This window comes from Myotis lucifugus, unplaced genomic scaffold (genome assembly GCF_000147115.1).
Source record: "Myotis lucifugus unplaced genomic scaffold, Myoluc2.0 scaffold_20, whole genome shotgun sequence".
Lineage (NCBI taxonomy): Eukaryota > Metazoa > Chordata > Mammalia > Chiroptera > Vespertilionidae > Myotis > Myotis lucifugus.
The window spans coordinates 399,633-419,489 of record NW_005871068.1 but is presented as its reverse complement, the minus strand read 5'-3'; the positions used below and the strand labels follow the sequence as shown (position 1 = coordinate 419,489).

The window sequence follows — 19,857 nt, the reverse complement described above, 5'->3', positions numbered from 1 at the left end:
AGAGGACAGGAAGGAAATGTTCAGCTGAGACTTGTGAAAAAACTAAACATGGCGTTTTTTTTAATTAAGAAAAAGATAAAAGAAAGTAGAAGCATATGGCTTCAATATTTCAGACTTTTTCTACATGGAGAAAATTCTTCATACTAGTACATTAAAAATAATAAATGCTTCTCGATATAAGAGACTACTAAGACCCACGTTGTGGTCTCTTTGAAGCAGTAGAATAATCTTAGGAACTGAAGGATCTTTTTGAAAATTAGCTTAGGGCGACTGTCAGAATGTCTTGAACCTTACTGCTTCAAGACAGTTCTCTTATTCAAACAAAAGTCAGCGTGGGTTCTACAGAAAACACAATGATAATTCTGACATAGGTACATAGTGAAGCTTTAGAAGAGATTGTGACTGGGAGTAGTTTCATTTTAAAAATATCAACTGAAGGACCAACATGGATTCTAGACAAATTAAGCATTTTTAAATGTCATTCCCCCCCTGGACAGTATCTCTAGGTTGGGAGACAAGAGGAAAGCCATTGGCAGTGTGACTTGCATATGATGAAATTTTGCACGATTTCCATATGAATAAAGCACTGTAATATTAATTGAATGATATTACTATTAGGTGAATCCAGATAAGGGTTTTGAATGACTGAATAAAATTAACATTTAAAATTTCAGATTGTATGCTGTACAGCTCCATCATTGTTCTTTTTATCTTTAAAATGTTTTCTTTAAAGAGGTTCTTTCCTTTAATCAATAAAACAGTGAAAAACAGAAAGGATGCTTAGAATGTTGGAGGGTTATTCAACAATAGGAGGAATGATTGACATCATAGATGATAAGACAGACTCTGGACTTTCTTAACAGAATTGAATATTGCTGGGTGAAACTTGAGAGGTTAAAACAAAAATAAATAGAAATAGTTGCATAAATGCAAGTGTGGAATGCAATTTGTGACTTGCTAACATTAAAGCATTATATGAGCCAACAGCGAGTAGGTTAAGCTAACGTAACATGTAAACAAAAGTATGGTGTCCAGATCACTGTAATAGTTCCAACACACTTGGCATGGGGACAATAAAAGGAAACAAGGTGTACAGATGAGGGTAACTAGGATAGTGAATTATCTAGAACTCATGTCAGAGATTTAAAGTTAAGGTGAGTATATGCATCTAGCTCAGAAATGGGACAGCACAAATTGTTTGATAACACAATTCCATTGTATAGTTTTAGACACGTACAATGTGCAGGGCACTATGGTGAGACCAAAGATGAGGTCAATATGTGGAAGAGAACCATAAAACCTTAGAGTTACAAGAAGCCATCAGGTTCAACTTTCCTGCTAGCTTGGGAAGCCCTGACTGGTAGCTGGTTTCAGTCCTTTTTTTTAAAAATCTGCTTAGTTATATTTTTATTTGGATATAATTACATTTTATTACAATCATGCATGGGCTCAACCTTCCTTCCTTCCTTCATTTGATTCACATTGATCAAGGTCCTACTACATGTCAGGCACTGTACCAGATCCTGGGCAAACAGTGTAGAGCAGCACTATGTTGACTCCTGGGGGAGACACTTTGGTGAAAGCATGGTTAGCATTAGTCAAAGATGTGCCCTTAGAAAAGCCTCCAGCTGCTCCTGAGGATGTCAGATGTGTAGGCCGTGGACCAGTCAGCCCCTTCTTAAATACTGAGTAACAGGGAGTCCACTAAACTGACAAGGTCATTTATTCCACTTGGGGGCAAATGCAATCATTGGAATGTTTTCCCTCATATCAGTTTAAAATCAGCCTCCCTGTACCTTCTACCTGTTACAACCTCTGGAACTTCAAAGACTACCCTTATCCCTTTTCTACATGTCAGACTTTCAAATAATTGCTCTGTATTTTTTAATTCCCACTGTCAAGATGCATAATTAGAAAATTTTTAAGAAGTCAGCTTTTGTAACAATATAAGGAAGAACTTTTAAACTAGAGCTGTCCAACATGGAATGCTCTATGTGGTCAGTAAGCTTTGAGTCTGTAAAATATTCAAGCAGAATCTCAATAATTTTTTCAGATATATAAAAGGTATTTCTGTCTTAGGTGAGAGGGTGAATATTTAAAAATCTAAGTTCAACTGTGAGAGGGATAATTATTATGCACATTTACATACAGCATGATACATATTATATGCCTACTCTAATAAAAATAATCTGTCAGCTAAATTAATTCTTTACCTTAATTTAAAGAATTTAAAATGGCTTCTACAGTATTTACCAGAGAGAATCCACTTTCAGTAACACAAAGAAAAAAAGGTTTTATATATTTAAAGAAGCATTCAAAGTTAAGGGCTAATTTTTTTGTTGTTGTTAATCCTCACCCGAGGATATTTTCCCATTGATTTTTAGAGGAAGTGGAAGAGAGGGAGGGAGGGAAGGAGGGAGGGAGAGAGAGAAAGAGAGATTGGTTGCCTTTGGCCAACTGAGGTACATGCCCTTGACATGAATTGAACCTGAGACCCTTCAGGGTCTACCCACTGAAGAAAATCAGATAGGTCTAAAGCTAACTTTTGATTAGTTATTTAGCAAAGCAATTTTGGCATTTGTACAGCATTATTTTTGGAATGGTAAACATCTTTCACACCTTTCCTATCTCCAGTGCTGAGACACAATCCTTCTGATTAGGTTAATAAAAGATCATCATGAGACTTAGAACTCAGGATGCTAAATTAAAAAAAATGGCTGCCCAGCAAGTACACAGGGTGTAAAAAGATGATAGGGTACGCACACGGTGAGAGGTGGGGCTTATCACTGTTAGGATTGGCAGAAGGTCTGCATGAAAGCCACACTGATTCCAAGCTGTTCTTCCTCCCTGTTCTTTTTAGAAAAGGCATGAAAAACCTTGTGTGCTGGCATTGTTAAAGAACAAGGAGATAGCAGCTAAGATGCTTGGAGGTAAAGGTATAAACTTTAAGTTTAGTCATATTGAAGTTATAAGCTCCTTTCTCTCCCTAAAAATCCTAAAGTGAATGATTGCTTTAAAATATACATTTCATGAGTTACAGAATAGACTCTAAATTAGTCCAAATACAACAATTTAAGGAAATAATTATAGCTAAAAGAATCAATAAGATAATAGAGGAAAAAATTTGGAGGTCTTAAATAGATCTTAGACATTAAGTCAATATAGTCTATGAATGATTTATTAAAGTGAATTTATCAAAATGAATAAAACTTCAGATTCAAAATCATGGAAGAATAGGGATTAACAATGTGAAAAAAATATATGTTAAGGTTAAAATGTCCCTAAAATAGACATTCAAAATACAGTACAATTTTCTCGATTTGACACTTTGCTAATGTTAATGGCCTTTTTCTGATAATCAAATTCCATATTAGTTGTACTATAAAATCAGGAAGCATGTTTCGACCATCAAGAAATATTAATTTATGTAATGAGGTTTAAATATTAAAATTCTTTTTATGACCAATTGTCACTTTTCCATTTAAAATATATAGCAATGGGCACTTTCTTCTTATTGGATAACATATTTCTGAGAGTATTCTTCCATTAAAGGAAAAATTTCAGGGTATAATAAATTGAGCTATTAAGAGCAAATATTAGAGCTAAGACGAGAGATTATCGCTAAAGATAGGAACATCTGAGGGGCCAGGAGAATGGAATATGTGAGAATACTGCAAAATGTAAGTAAGGGAGATGGTTTAGTAGAAGGTTTAGTGTTCTCTAACTTGAAGTCAAAAGTCACAGGTAAACTCTGACCACCAGACACAATGGTTCTGAAACTCATTCCTGAATTCTGCATTCTTGATTTTGAAAGTTAGACTTGCTATGTTTTTTGGCTCTGGCTTAGCTGTTCTCACCACAGAACTTTGGGATAAGCTTGCATTATTGGAAGACCTCCATAAAGAAGGCTGGCCCAAATCCATATGACACCAAGGCATGAGGCAGGTAGGTAAGGAGCTTTTGATATGTGTGTGTGTGTGTGTGTGTGTGTGTGTGTGTGTGTGTTGTGTAACTGTGCATGCACATCCTTTGTCATTTTTTTTTCACATTTCTCCCTGCTCCATTTTTTCAAAAGATCAGTAGGTATCTGCTGCATTTTCTAGGGTGATATATGCTGGGGTTGGAGCTGGCTTCTGAGGTGACATGTGAGTTATCTCACAAGACTGTTGCTTGTATTATAAACTAAAGTCACATAAAAATATGGCAGAGGTAAAACTCTAACTGAAAACCAACTAAACCATACCATACCTTTCTACTCACATTGAGTTATAGGAAAAAGGTGTATGAGGAAAAGAAATTCATACAACAACAAGAAAGCCCACTGCATGGGAGAACATATTTGCCAATGTTATCACTGATAAGGGTTTAATCTCCAACGTTTACAGGGAGCTCATACAACTTAACAAAAGGAAGATAAACAACCCAATCAAAAAATGGGCAAAGGACCTAAATAGACACTTTTCTAAAGAAGACAGAAGAAAGGCCAAAAGACATATGAAAACATGTTCAAAGTCACTAATCATCCCAGAGATGCAAATCAAAACGACAATGTGGTACCACCTCACACCTGTCAGAATGGCTATCATCAACAAATCAACAAATGACAAGTGCTGGCAAGGATGTGGAGAAAAAGGAACCCTTGTGTACTGCTGGTGGGAATGCAGACTGGTGCAGCCACTATGGAGAACAGTATGGAGTTTCCTCAAAAAACTAAAAATGGAACTTCCATTTGACCCAGTGATCCCACTTCTAGGAATATATCCAATTAGAAAGGATATATGCACCCCTATGTTCATAGCAGCACAATTCACCGTAGCTAAGATTTGGAAACAGCCTAAGTGCCCATCAGCAGATGAGTGGATTAAAAAACTGTGGTACATCTACACAATGGAATACTACGCTGCAGCAAAAAAGAAGTTCTTACCATTTGCAACAGCATGAATGGAACTGGAGAGCATTATGCTAAGTGAAATAAGCCAGTCAGAGAAAGATAAATATCACATGATCTAACTCATTTATGGAATATAATGAACATAAACTGATGAACAAAAACAGATGTAGAGACAGAGAAGCATCGATCAGACCATCAAACCTCAGAGGGAAGGTAGGGGAGGGGAGGTAAGGGGGAGAGATCAACCAAAGGACTTATATGCAGCATATAGGCCTAACCAATGGACACAGACAACAGGGGCGTGAGGGCATGAGATGGGGGGGATGGGGGGTAATGTGGGGTAAGGACACATATGTAATAACTTAATCAATAAAAAATTAAAAAAAGAAATTCATACAATTAAATTTTAAAACCTTAACTTCTAACAAAAATTATCTCTGGAGAGTAAGGAGAGAAGGTTCCTTTTTAAGTTTATCATTGTTTTATTCGTGTATTCATTCATTTATTTGTTTGTTTAGCAACAAGCATTTTAATACTTTTCAATTAAATAACAAAAGAAAAAATGTATAGGGAAATTAAAAATTTTCAAGGTATGTTTTATGATACAATCCTAATATGTCTTAACCTACCATCTTCTGGTAGTTGGCAAACACAGGAGGTGAATTTAATATGTAGAGGGGGAAAAATAAGACTTTGTGACCTTCAACTTTCTCTGGCAAGGGTGCCCAATGTAAAAGGAGACAGAACTTAGGACAGGTTCTCATAAAATAAGCTAGAAAGTGCTCCACTGAGAAACTGACAATATGTTATTAATAATCTGAAGAAAATTGGTTTGCTTTTTTGATGTGTGAAAACAGTAACAAGTAATAGTGGAGCGGAACCCTATCATCTTTCTTGGTAAAACAAATTATAAGTCATAACTTGTCTTTCTGTACTAGTGAGGGGTTGTCATTCTTTAATGCAAGCTTTAGTTCTTATCTAGCCACATCTTCTGCTATGCAACTCTGTAGCATCAAGAATACATTCTTTTGCCTTTAAATCTGGCTTCTTTACTTATTAACATTCCTGAGATTATTTTCCTGGCTGATACAGGGTTATTTGTTATTCACTAAAGTACAGGTTGCAATTTCAACATGTTTTACAAACATCAGGATGAAGCTAGATGATGGGTGATTTCCAATGGAGGCCGCCTTCCTTCTACAAGCTGCAGATTTTTAAAAATATGTTTTTATTGATTTCAGAGAGAGGAAGGGAGAGGGAAAGAGAGATAGAAACATAAACGATGAGAGGGAATCATGTATCGGCTCCCTCCTGCACGCCCCCTACTAGGTATCGAGCCCACAACCAGGCATGCACCCTGACCAGGAACTGAACTGTGACCTACTGGTTCATGGGTTGACCACTCAACCACTGAGCCACATTGGCCGGGCCACAGGCTAAGATTTTGATAGGAAAAACAACTTCTTAGGTTTGCTGGAAGATACGGTTTCTAACAATGAACTGGTTATCTCACATGCCATATTTTTGTGGCCTTCATTTTTCAAATGGGAGTGAAATAGGCAGGAAAAGAAGGCTTTCAACAATACAGGAGGTGACTATAAGTGAGCCATAATACAAAGAGCAGTACTTCTAGTTATTAGCACTCCGGCTTTGTGGTTCCCAGTACGAAGAGGGTATGCTGAGCCCATGCAGTCCTGTCCTCCTCTTCACAAAATACCCCAAACAAAGAATTTTGCAGTGCTTTGGTTCCTATTTTTGTCACAAAATAGATAAATCAATAACTAGTTTTAACTATTATATAATTAATAAAATAGAAAACAATTGGTGGCAAAAGGGGCTAGCTACTATTTATTCATTCACTCACTCATTCACCTACTCATTTATTCATCCAATAGTGCCTGGCCTACTAGGGGCCATATACTATCTTAGGCACCAGGTGTATGAGATAGGAATAAAATCCCTGCTTTTTTAAACTTATATTCTGGCAGGTAGAGATGGAAGGTAAATCAGTAGACAATATTTGATATTATACTCAGAGTGATAAAACTGTGAAGAATATAAAACAGAGTAACATATCAGAGAATGGATAGTGATGGTGGTGGTAGTGGTGGGGGAGGGAGAATCTGGGTCAGACTTGGTTGTCAGGGTGGGACTCTCTGAGGGGAAAATATTTGAACTGAGACCTGAATGGCAAAACCTATAAATACATATTTCAATAAATATATATGATACGGTTAGTGCTATTTGGAACATAAGGTTTCTTTTGACTTCCCAAATGTCCAATGTCAAAAGGAAAAGGAGTAGTGAGTGATAAGAATGTGAAATGAGAGACATTTTTAATTGAGCTCCTAAAACAAGGCTAATATATTATGTTGAAACATACAAAATTGCTGATATTTCATCATTTTGACCTACAAAAACATTTCATTTGGTTCAATTCAATAGCCGGAGGTGAACAAAGTTAGGTCATATAGTCAGGTAAATGTTATTTAGTGAGGTGAGCCAGGACTAATTCACTACTTAAGTATTGTAATTGCCCTCTTTGCCTAAATTCAAATCTGCATAAAATCTACATAAGTTACATAATTATAAAACATTTATTGGACAGACTTACAGTGTGTCAGGTATGGAAACTGTTTTCTGGCATTACCTCATTAAATCCTCATACAACCTCATAAGTACTGGCACCACACGATTTAACAATGAAGATATTGAGGTCTAGAGGTAGAGTGACAAAACAAGAATTGGAACTGAGGAATATCTCCGCAGACTGTATAACACTGCAGAGATATGCAATTCACTCCAGAACAAACCCACCTTTGAATTTCCTATAAATAAACATTCTATGTTCTGACCACTTAGTGCTTATAGGAAAACATGCTTATTCATTTCAAAATTCAACAGTAATTATATCTAACTAGCTATATGTTCATTTATGTCATATTTATCCCCTTTTAGATATCTAGCATTTTGTTACTGCCAAGACTTAAATGATGTGATGTGGTCTGGGGTATGTGTTTTCAAAGAGTGAAACACTGAACAAATTATTTGAGGATATAACATATATAACAGGAGAGAGTCTCATGTAGATAAGCAGTTTGGTACATATCTTTTCTTTATGATCTTCAAAACAAATCAAGGTTATTCTAAACTATTCAAAATCATTCCCTTTCCCTTTCCATTTAAGCATGGGCATGTGGTGCAACCTTGGCCAATGAAATTTAGAGCTAAATCTCCCTGAAGGATCCAGGACATTTTCCTTTATCTTATAAAAAGGACTAAAGATAGGGCCTGATCTTTGGCTCTTTGGATACTATCTTATAAGAAGTGATGCTTGGAGCTGTTGGCATTACAGAAAAGTTAACTGAGAGTCCTAACACTGCAGAGATATGCAATTCACTCCAGAACAAACCCACCTTTGAATTTCCTATAAATAAACATGATAACGTTTCCTTATAACTTAACCCAGAAAATGAGGGAGGTGAGATTAAAAATCCAACCTATAAACAATATCAAAATTATGGCTAGAATGGTTAGACTCTGTATCTGATCTTTAGTGTTTTATTTCTGCCTAACAGTCTTTCTTCAAAATCAATGTGGTATTAAGAGAATATTTACTACTTTCTAGATTTTTCTGTGAATACACACACACACACACACACACACACACACACACACTAGAGGCCCAGTGCATGAAATTTGTGCACTGGGGCAGAGGTGTCCCTCAGCCGAGCCTGCATCCTCTCCAATCTGGGACCCCTCGGGGGATGTCCGACTGCCGGTTTAGGCCCAATCCAACAGGGACATCCCTCTCACAATCCGGGACTGTTGGCTCCCAACCACTCACCTGCCTGCCTGCCTGATTGCCTCTAACCGCTTCTGCCTGCTAGCCTGATCACCCCCTAACCATTCCCCTGCCAGCCTGATCGACGCCTAACTGCTCCCCTGCCAGCCCGATTGCCCCTAACTGCCCTCCCCTGCCAGCCCGATTGCCCCTAACTGCCCTCCCCTGCCAGCCTGATTGCCCCCAACTGCCTTCCCCTGCCAGCCCAGTTGCCCCCAACTACCCTCCCCTGCTGGCCCGATCTCCCCCAATTGCCCTCCCCTGCTGGCCCGATCTCCCCCAACTGCCCTCCCCTGCTTGCCTGGTTCCCCCTAACTGCCCTCCCCTGCTGGCTATCTTGTGGCTGTGGGCACCACCATCTTTGAGGACAGGACAGTAAATTAGCATATTCCCTCCTTATTGGCTGTGGGCGCCACCATCTTTAAGGGCAGGGCAGTCAATTAGTATATTTCCTCCTTATTGGCTGTGGGTGCCGCCATCTTTGAGGGCAGGACAGTTAATTAGCATATCCCCGCCTTATTGGCTGTGGGCGCCACCATCTTTGCAACGGCATGAAGGTCAATTAGCATATTCCCTCTTTATTAGATAGGATATATTTGTTATACAACAAGCCAAGAACGATGACCTTAAATTTCACAAAAGTGGCATATTTAAGGTTCTCTGCTATTCTTTCTCTAACTTTAATGAATGTCTTTTTATTCCCAATGCTTATATATCTTTTTCATCTATTCCATTTAAAGCCAAACTATAATTTAAGATATTGTTGATGATTATGCTCTTCTAAAATCTTTGTGCTTGTTCATAATTTATCTTGACAATAAATAAGACCATAAAAATACTGCAACATTTTTCTTTATTTTCAACTTGCTTCCTTTTCCCTTTAACACAATTTCATACTTTAGAAATATCTTCCCCTTGCCCACACACTTCCTACCTGAATGTTCTCAAAAATAAAATTCATGGCTTTTAGAAACTCTTCAGGAAATTACTCTAGGACTCTTTAAAATGATTGAAGAGGATTAATCTATCTTTTTCTGCACTAAATTGGTAGTCATTATCAAGCCTCTCAGCCTAGATAATTTAAGATAGTAGGCCACTGAGCTGCATATTTTATGTTACCAATGGTGTGCAAAGGATGTTAGATTAAAAAATTAACTTTAAAATACATTTCTCTGCAGATCTAAATTTGAAAACATCAATAAACATCTTGACCAGATAACCTGAGATGTATTATAGCTACCAGGTAATGGATTGTATCCACCCTCTTCCTCCCCATCCAAGCTCCCTAGGTTTTGCTTTAGATTTCTAAAACCATGCTAATAAATGTGTAAATTAAGTGAGAATACTGGTAGGTTATATCCAAGATAATAAAAAAGAGTACATTATAACTTCATCAAGTATACGGAGGCACCGAGAATGTACAAAATATCTTATGATGGCCAGGGGGGAAATCAGCAGGATCAAGGGATAAAGTTTTTGGAAACCTCATCTAAATTGCCTAGCATGGCAATGGAAAGGAAACCATTCCAGCAGACTTCAAGCTGCATTAACCAAAACAGTACTTTCATGTTATGATGGATGATTTCAGAATTAAAAAAGTTTATATTTTGTCCCCCCACTTTTGTAATTCCTTGAAACTAGCATAGGTTGACATAATTTATAATTTAATTTAACTGAAGTATTATAAGTCCCGTACCTCAGTAAGTTTCAGAACTGTTAATTGGGATAATAGGAAATTACTTGTCTTCTCCCAAATGCCAGTGAAGTAGGTCAGGATAATTAATATGCAAGCTGACTTTTCAGTCAAAGGAAAACAAGACAGGTCTCATCTGTGTAATTTTAGTACCATTCACCTTAGACTAAAATGAGTTCAGCCTGAGAAAAATCAGTATGACAGTTAAATAACTGAATTTTAAAATAAGACAAAAGGTAGTTTAATCATGAGAACACAGATTGAAGTCTGTTCTAAAGAATGCTAAATTTACTCTTCATAAGCAGGTCCAAATTGAACATCTATAAGGAAACTGAAAAAATAATCTAAGCCACAGATTTAGGTACATCTTGCTTTGTAAACTCATAAACACTATATAATATGTTATATAGAGTTAAGTTAAATATAAATGATAAGAAAGGAATTTGGTTGATGACAATTCTTCACCATTAAAGCAGAAGAAGAGAAACTGTATTTTTATGTTTTACCCCCCCCCCATTACTCTTTCTGCCCATCTACTGGACATTTTTTAATTTCTTGATAAACTGAGAAAAATGTTTGGAGTTGGAGACATGAAACTTATTTCCTCTGCAGGTCAGTACTTGATTAGTGCAGATTCACTTTAGTAGGTCAAACAGAATGCTGACCTGGAGCAGGACGGTTAGTAACACACAGCTGTTGGACTTTGATTCTAATAAGCACGGCTGCCTGCTGACCCGTGCAGTGGCATAGTGAGTGCTTCGTATTGGAGGGCATGACATACATCTGAGGCTGATGGAATGGTCACGGCTTCTTTCTCTGGTATAATTTTTACTCTGTTGACATAACGCCAAGCAACTTGATTTGAATAAGCAGCATGGAATATTTACTCCTAATGGCCAGCCCGGGGCAGTCATGAATACAACATCCCATAACTAGACCTTAGAGATTCTTTTGAAAACACATATTTTAGAGCTGATGTTTCCCAAATGAAGGGTTCATCAAATTTTACACTCCAAAATATTTGAAACAGTAATGAAGAAAAAACATCATTAGGAAGGCAAATCTATATTCCATTAAATAAGAAGCATTTTCTAGGCAAGCATGAAAAGCACTGCTTTGTTGAGGATAGTTTGAAGGACACTGGGACATCAAGTGAAAAGATCTATGGAAAAATACCCAGAAAGAAATGGGGCTGTGATAGATAGTACACGGCCACCTTTAGAGAAGCAGGGCTGACTGAAATAGCATGAACTGCCCCACAATATTGAACCATAAAGTCCAAATGTGCAATACCAAATTTACTGACATACTTCCTAGGGCTGTTCTGTGTCATCACAATTATTCCACAAAGAGAGAGTCCACTGAAAAAGATGGAAAGTAGTACCGAACAACTGCCCACTTGAGTTATTTGGGAACCTGAAGGAAACATCCACTGACTTAAGTGTGTGTCTATATGGCTAAAATAAATCAAATCAACAAAAAAGCAAAAGAAAAAAAGAGACACTAGGAGAAAAAAATTGAAATCTGTGTACCTAGAGATGCTCTGGGGGCTACTGAGGCCTGAAGGATGAGTGAGCACAAGGGCCGGGCTTTCAGATGCTAGCACATGCTTTGTGCTTGTAGTACTGGACAAACCTGACATAGTTATAGCAGTTGTGTAGTACCTGGATGACAGTTGAAATAAAGTTTCTAACTCACCTCTAGTTAAATTTTGATAATTACCTTATTAAAAATGTTTTATCATGTTTGCCAGAACTCCTGCAGAGGCCTACCATAGTTCCTAGACATTTCTGCTACAATCTCTTCCATAATCTCTAATAAATGTTAATGTTGCAAGGGCTTGGCAGGTAATTGATGGTAATTACCTTTCTTGCACCAACCGTATACATTTTGTAATGTTCCTGATGGAGATTATGGCTAATATATACTTTACATGAAAACTGGTTTAACACATGCACTTTATTACAAGAAACTCATATTTGATGGTATAAGTCATAACTTAATTTCCACTAAATAAGGCAATAAAGAACCATCCCATAAAGGGAAGTCCACTCTATTTTCTTGTTAATAATCGCCAAAGGACCCTCATTTGAAATGAGACTCTTGGCCTGCTGTTAACCTGTGAGCTTTTAGTTATTTTCAGTTGCGATGAAGTACTTACACAAATATATCCTGTAGTCAACGTCTCATGTACTCATGAAATGGGCTGAAGGATGAAGTCTATTTGCATCCTTTAAAAAGAGTAGTCTCATGCCCTAGTAGAACCAAATTAGTAACTGTGGCTTCAGCAACAATGGCTCAGGTTATATGCACTAACTGGCCTAGACTTCATTTTGAATAAAAAGATGTAAACAGTTTTATACTATTTCTTCTATATTTTGGGGGGTATTTAATATTCAAGATTTATAGCCAGTCCTAGATTTTCTTTTTAAATAACTGAGTTATAGCTGTTTTCTTAAACTAGCCTAGGTTTCTGAACTGGTGTATTACATTAGTTATAAAAAGATGCTCGGTATTACATGGTGGATAAAGAACTTGATAACTAGTAAACATATTCTTAATTCCAACAAGACAGAGTGTTACTTAATTGACTTGTCTCTCTTAAGAGTTGATTCATATAAATTGAAATTTGTAATCAACATCCCTATTAAGAAAGTAAATGGATGCTTTTGGCAAATTGGTTTCTAGACATAAATTTGGCTAAGTTGATAGAAACACTGGTGAAATTTTTTTCTTGGAAAAACTTGGATTTTTAAATTGTGTGTGTGTGTGTGTGTGTGTGTGTGTGTGTGTGTGTTCACTTACTCTTTCAACCAAGGTTCTGTGAACACCCTCCTTGAAGCATTTATAGTTTCTTAACACAAACTTAGGGGGCAAAAACTGCGGACCAAAGGATGATGCATGCAGGTGAGAAGAAGTGGCTAAGCGGAGGAAGATAAAGAAATGAATACCATTAACCTTAAAAGGCAATAGGTAATTGGAGAAAAAAGTTATTTGCTCTAACTATGGGTATCCTAAGTTTCATCACTTATCTTTTCCCCACAAGCTACGTAAGTTCTGAAAGCAGGACACCAAGGGATACCTAACTTCCTATGTAGCAAGACCATTATTTTAAGAAAAAAGGGAAACAGAATTCTATTTTCTTAAAATAAGAAGTTTGAAAAGGTTAGGACTCTGTGTATACAGGCTAGCAATCTCCATCAACATACTTACTTTTGTCTCCTATGTTTTCCCCTGCTGCCTCCCCTTCCTCCTCCTCCTCCTCCTCTTCCTCCACCTCTGTGGGTTGCACGTCATCCTGCGGGTCACAGGCACTAACCGGCGCATTCAGACAGCAGTGGTTGAACCCGCTATCTCGAGGCAGAGTAAAACTTCGAGGCTTGCCCCCGTTTCCATTTAACACTTGCATCCTCTCGCTCTCGGCTAAGGGGTACGGCCCATAGTGATCCTGTAGGTGGCATTTCTGAGTTGGAAGGGTGGACTGCCGCCTGTGCTCTGGGGACAGGGCCGCGGAGTCAGAGAAGACAGAATCCTCCAGAGGCAGAGTCTGAAGATAGTGTAATCCTGAGCTTGTCAGGGGCGTCTCAATTAAATCCTGCCAGGAGCGGCGCTGGCTGGCTGTCTTGCGAATGGGGGACACGGCACTGCTCCCAGTCACTTCCTGACGAAACTCCTCATGAGAGGACTGAGACTGAGAGGTCTCTGTGGAGGAGAGGCGGCTGTGTTTTGCTTCCACATAAGGACTGGCGCAACTCATCTGTGGAAAGGAGCCTCAGATCAGTCTCTACAGAAATAACAGACCACTTCTATCACCAAGGAATACATCAATTTCAACTGGGTAACATGGCTAGTTGAGAGTTAGTGATTGTCAAGCTTTCACACATTTCAAAGTTAGGCCCCAGCTACCATTTCATGAGACTGAGATGCAGAGGTATTGAAATGTAACTATTTATACCAGGCTCTCATGAAATATCTGACAAATTAATGCAAAGAGTGAGTGGGAAGAGATCAACCAATGAACCTGTATGCATATATGCATGGCCCGTGGACACAGACAATGGGGTGGTAAGGACCTGGGGGAGGGGTACGGCAGCGGGCTGGAAAGGGTTAATGGGGGGTAAAGGAGAACCTATGTAATACTTTGAACAATAAAGATTAAAATTTTTTTTACAACAATGAAAGTACAAGACAATGTGAGTACATATGTAAGAACTATTCAGCAACTGAACAAATAATCCAAGGTTTTAAGATCTGTACACATTTGAAATCCTGAACAATTGTTGCCAAATTCCTATTTTCAGATTTTATGGAGCTTGGGGATGCGTGTAAGAAGAGAGACGTTGGGATGTGAAAACAAAGTGCCTATGATCAACAGAACCCTTCCTCTTCTTCACAGGTGAATGTCTGCTCCTATGGAGCTTTATTCAATTCTGGGGCATTTTCTAGAGCGTTAAAAAAGTAGGTAGCATGAGATTATACCCTGATAGGGATTAGCATTTCCCTTGAGCACAGGCATTTCAGGGTACATAAATACAAAAGAAAAATGGAATATTTTTATCCCTGAAATTTAAAGTTTGGGACTATATGTTTCAGTAAAAAGCACAGCCAAGAAAAAGAACTGGAATCAAGTGAATGCTATAAGAGACCTGCAGGAACAGTTACTGGAAAAAGCCTTATTCTAGCTCTGGGGGCTAACAGACCAGCCCAGGCCCTCTTCTGGCAGGAGAAGCCAGATTTGTTAAACATGCTAATCACAAATGGGGCAGAGGACAAGCCTGGCTGAAGGGAAAGTGCATGCTGCCCCTCAGGGTAAAGGAGAAGTTATGCGGCATTTTCTGTGGGCAGTTTATATTCTCATGCATTACTAACAATGTGAATAGTTTCCTGCTTGAAATTCACATGTTGCTGTGATTAAAGTGCTATTTGGTATAGGTGGAGTTTCCCTTTCTTCCTCTTCTATAAATATTTTAAAGGAATTATTCAGACTCTGATGTTCTAGGGACAGAGGGGAAATACGATAAAAACTATATCTTGTCACTGATTTCATTATTTCATTTCCATAGCTCATCCTTGCATTCTGTGGCACTCAGTAAACTTCAGCATTTAATAAAGAAATTTGCATACAGATAGAATGGTTCTGAATTTTCCCCACTTTTCTCTTCTTCTCCTTAGGTAAGTAACATTGTCTTCAAACATTTTATTAAAATATGGCTTCCTTTTAATTATTAGCCAAAAGTACCCATTCGTTTATTTCAGAAACATTTATCAAGCACTTAATAAGTAAGTGCCAGTGCTGAGCTAGGCCAGGAAATGTATAGATGAATAAACTGTTGTCAAAAAGTTCATAGTCCAGTCCAGTGAGCTGTGTGCAGGCCCAAATATTCTGATTTAATATGTCTGGATTGGGCCTGAACATCTGCATTTCTAAAATGTTCCAGAGGTGATTTTTATGCACAGCCAAGGTTGAGAAGGCCAAGGTCTGGAATTATATCAACATCTTGCATGGCACCTTTCTTATTGAAAATCCCCTGAACTTATATGGAGGTGGAATTAGGTTTACTGTTCTTGTCACCCAAATATAGCTTCTATTTCCTATGTGGAAGACTCAGTCCCAACATAGGCAGAATAGACTCTCATGGTACCATGATCATACAATGTATTGTCTAAAGTGGGGCACTACTGAGATACTTTCACTAATTCTGATGGGAATGAGCATAAAGTAGGATAGTCCCAAGCAATCCAGAAGTTGTTTAACCTATCTGAAGATCAAAGTATATACACAGAATAATTTACACAGGTTTAAGAGGTCTGAAGCACCATATAAACATATACATTAAATCAGACCCCATGGCTGTCTAAAAATCTAAATGCCAAAACATGTTTAACCCTTTGCACTCCGCTGTCCCCTCTCAGGGGACATTGCAGTTTATTAGTGATTACGGGGAATTGAGTTATTTCAACGCAACTTTTTGAGACATGCATGTTTCCCTGAAGTTTTATCTTGAAATGGCACAAGAAATTAAATCAAAATATCGTAAAATTACTAAGATATATACAAGAAATGTCAGCGGGTTTTGTGTCGGATTAAACAATAAACTACATATTCCCGATGTGGGACAAAGAAAACGGGACTGCATTGTGTGTTCTAACAGGAAAACACCTGGTGGCAGGCGTCAAACCACTTATTACTGTCAAACATGCACTAATCAGCCTGCAATGCATATTGGGGAGTGTTACAAAACTTATCATACTGTACAAAATTATAAACAATAAAATATTGTTTTTTTGCAAATATACATTCCTTGATGTCACCCAATTCATATAAGTCCAATATCATTATAATACGTTACTTGGTTCCAAAATTATACTAAATAATACGAGGGTCTGTAAATGCACGTTTCCGCCGCAAAGTAGCGTCGAGTAGCTGGTAGCCAATGTCCAGAATGGTTCGGAGTGCAAAGGGTTAATATAGATGTAATCGTAATTTTATGAGTTGATTCTAAAGGATATAGGTATACATTTTATTAGTGTGAAATAGATAAGGTCAATTAATTTTTTTCTAAAAAATATTTTTGTTATTTTCACAAAGGCTATTCTGACACACATAGTATGTTTTCTTAAAAAAATTAGTCATCCCTCCTCTTAAATTTTTTGGAACACTTTGAGAAGGACAGGTGTTAGTTCTCTGAATAATTGGTAACATTTATCTGTAAAGCCATCTGGTCCAGGGCAAAAATTTTACCCTTTGCGATAGCATGGATGGACCTGGAGAGCATTATGCTAAGTGAAATGAACCAGTCAGAGAAATACAAGTACCATATGATTTCATGCATATGTGGAATTTAATGAACAAACTGAACTAACGAGAAAAATAAAGATAGACTCATAGATAGAGGGCAGGCTGGCAGCTCTGGTGGTGGTGGTGGGTTTTGGGGGGTGGAGGGGTCGAGCAAAAGAAAAAAAGGAAGAACTCATGGAAATGCACAACAGTGTGGTGATTGCAGTGGGGAGGGGTGTGGGTGGAGATGGAAGAGGGTATAGAGGGTATAGGGGTAATAAAAAATAAAAATTATATTAAAATACATACATACATACATACATACATACATACATACATACATAAAACTGGTCAGATATTTATTATGCCTGGAATCTGTGGTTACTGTTTCTCTTGATTAAATATTCTTTGCATACTTCAAAAATTTCCCTTATTGCCTTTAGACTCCCTATTTTCTTTCCCCTAAGAAGCTGAGGTCTAACATGCAATTCACCACATATCTTTTTTTTATAAACATACAAAGGGATGTTTTAGGTCAAAGAATCTGATGCTGTTTATATTCCTGTTGGTAACTTACAGAGGGAGGCCGCGGGTATGTATCATAGGGTGGTGGAGGACTGTCCTGTTTGGGTGTTGATGGAGTATCTGCTTCTTCCTTGTCACTCTCACTCCAGTAATCTGAAAATTCACACACATAGATATATCAACATCCTACTAGATGTTTCTAGACATATTTTCAGGAACACACAATACCAGCTAACAGAAGGAAGTTTACATTCTACATATAAACCCTGCTCCCCAGCACCCCTTACCCCAGGCCACCAACTTTTATTTTCACCTGGGTTCTGAGAATGAAGGAAGTGTACAATTAATTAATTCCAACCTCCTTTTAAAGCAAGCAATTGTACAAAACCACAATTTTAAGGAGTTAAGAAAAAGACATCGCATAAGCCAAATCAAGTTTAGGGTATTTGAGGTTCCAGACCAAATTATTCTGTAGCTTCAATTAATGAATTACATCACACGATGCCCCTTTAAAATGTACCATTTTATCCTAAAGATGAACGTTCAAAGAAAAGTAATACATATATTGCTGTAGATCTCTATAGACATAAACATCTCCAAAAATAATGTTCTTAGTTCTCTTTTCTGGCTTCAATTCACTGGTTATCTAACAATCACTGTTTCCAGAGTCATGCTGACATAAATCTCTATAACACCACACTCCCACCTCTACTGGGAAATACATGGCAAAACCTGATTCCTGCCAAATGCAAAAGGGCAAATCTGCTGATGTGGGCTGCAAACTCCAAACTTCTAGAACTACTTAAAAGGGTAGAAAATGTAAGCGGCTCGACAAAGTGACTTGGCTGACCTCAGGCAAGAGAGAAGGGGGAAAATTCTAAGAGCTATATTAGTTGAATACATAAAATACAGCAAAAGGGCAATAATAAGAATCTGTTCCACAAATAACATCTCAACCAACCTGTCATTGCTGGGTTAATTCTTTATCTGATTTACAAGGGAAAACCCAGAAGTATTAGCCATATGAATTTCAGATGATAAAAGAAGTGAAAAGGTATTAAAACAAATGTTTCCTTATTCTAATGAAACTCTAAATCACAAAAGAACCATCAGAAGGCTTGACTAATATTCAGATTTCTGTGATAAATCATGGCATATATATATTAAATATATTTTTTTATTGATTTCAGAGAGGAAGGGAGAGGGAGAGAGACAGAAACATCAATGATGAGAGAGAATCATTGATCAGCTGCCTCCCGCACGCCCCCAACTGGGGATTGAGCCCACAACCCGGGCATGTGCCCCTGACCGTAATTGAACCTGGGACCTTTCAGTCTGCAGTCCGACGCTCTATCTACTGAGCCAAACCAGCCAGGGCCATGGCATATATTTTTACAGGATCCCTCTCCACCTAGCAATTCTCATATTTTAGTATTGTTACATGTTTCTTGTGCTGCTGATTAATATTAGTAAGTACAGCTAACATTTATTGAGTACTTACTATATGCTGAATAGAAAGTGGTAGAACTAGGATTTCAACTAATAACTTGCCTTGCTCTAAACCTCAGAGGGCTAAGTCACTGGGACTTTTTGTGTATCACACACTGCGGGTGTATATCCACACTCCTTTAAGCCCCCTCCTCCTGCTGCTTTATAAGTCTGGCTACTGTGAATAGAAATTCTTTAGCAATGGAGGTTATTATATTTAGTCCTAAAAATACAAGGACTCTGAACATTCTATTCCAACTGTAATAATTTCCTTTGAGTAAAAGATAAGCAAAGACTATTTAATCTAAATCTGCTGTCTGTTTTTTACATTGGATCACACCAGTGAAGGTCAGAGTACTAAGACTCCTGCAAATACAAACTGACAGAAATGGACCCAGCAAACACTGGTGAGAAAACCATGAGCTATATACTTGAGCAGCTGTAGGTTCAATTCTTGGCTATAACACTTACCATTTTTGTGCTCTTGTGATGGTTACTTAACCTTTCGGAGTCTGTTTTGTCCTCTATAAAACAGGGCTAATAATAACTGCCTTTCAGAGTTGGTGTGTGTGTGTGTGTGTGTGTGTGTGTGTGTGTAGGTAGGTATTAAATAAGGTAATATATATCAAGAACCTTTG

The 19,857-nt window shown here is 37.8% G+C and overlaps 1 protein-coding gene across 4 annotated transcripts in view; it reads right to left on the bottom strand.

The window, feature by feature from the left end:
- Positions 1 to 19,857, bottom strand: part of CNKSR2 (connector enhancer of kinase suppressor of Ras 2) — a 247,260-nt gene that overhangs the window by 31,256 nt on the left and 196,147 nt on the right. For all 4 annotated transcript variants that reach the window (XM_006085611.3, XM_006085612.3, XM_014453028.2 and 1 more), the window contains 2 exons: positions 17,784 to 17,884; positions 13,642 to 14,185 (listed from right to left, as the gene is read on the bottom strand). In XM_006085611.3, coding sequence (XP_006085673.1) covers positions 13,642 to 14,185; positions 17,784 to 17,884 — 645 coding nt within the window. The remainder of the gene's footprint in view (positions 1 to 13,641; positions 14,186 to 17,783; positions 17,885 to 19,857) is intronic.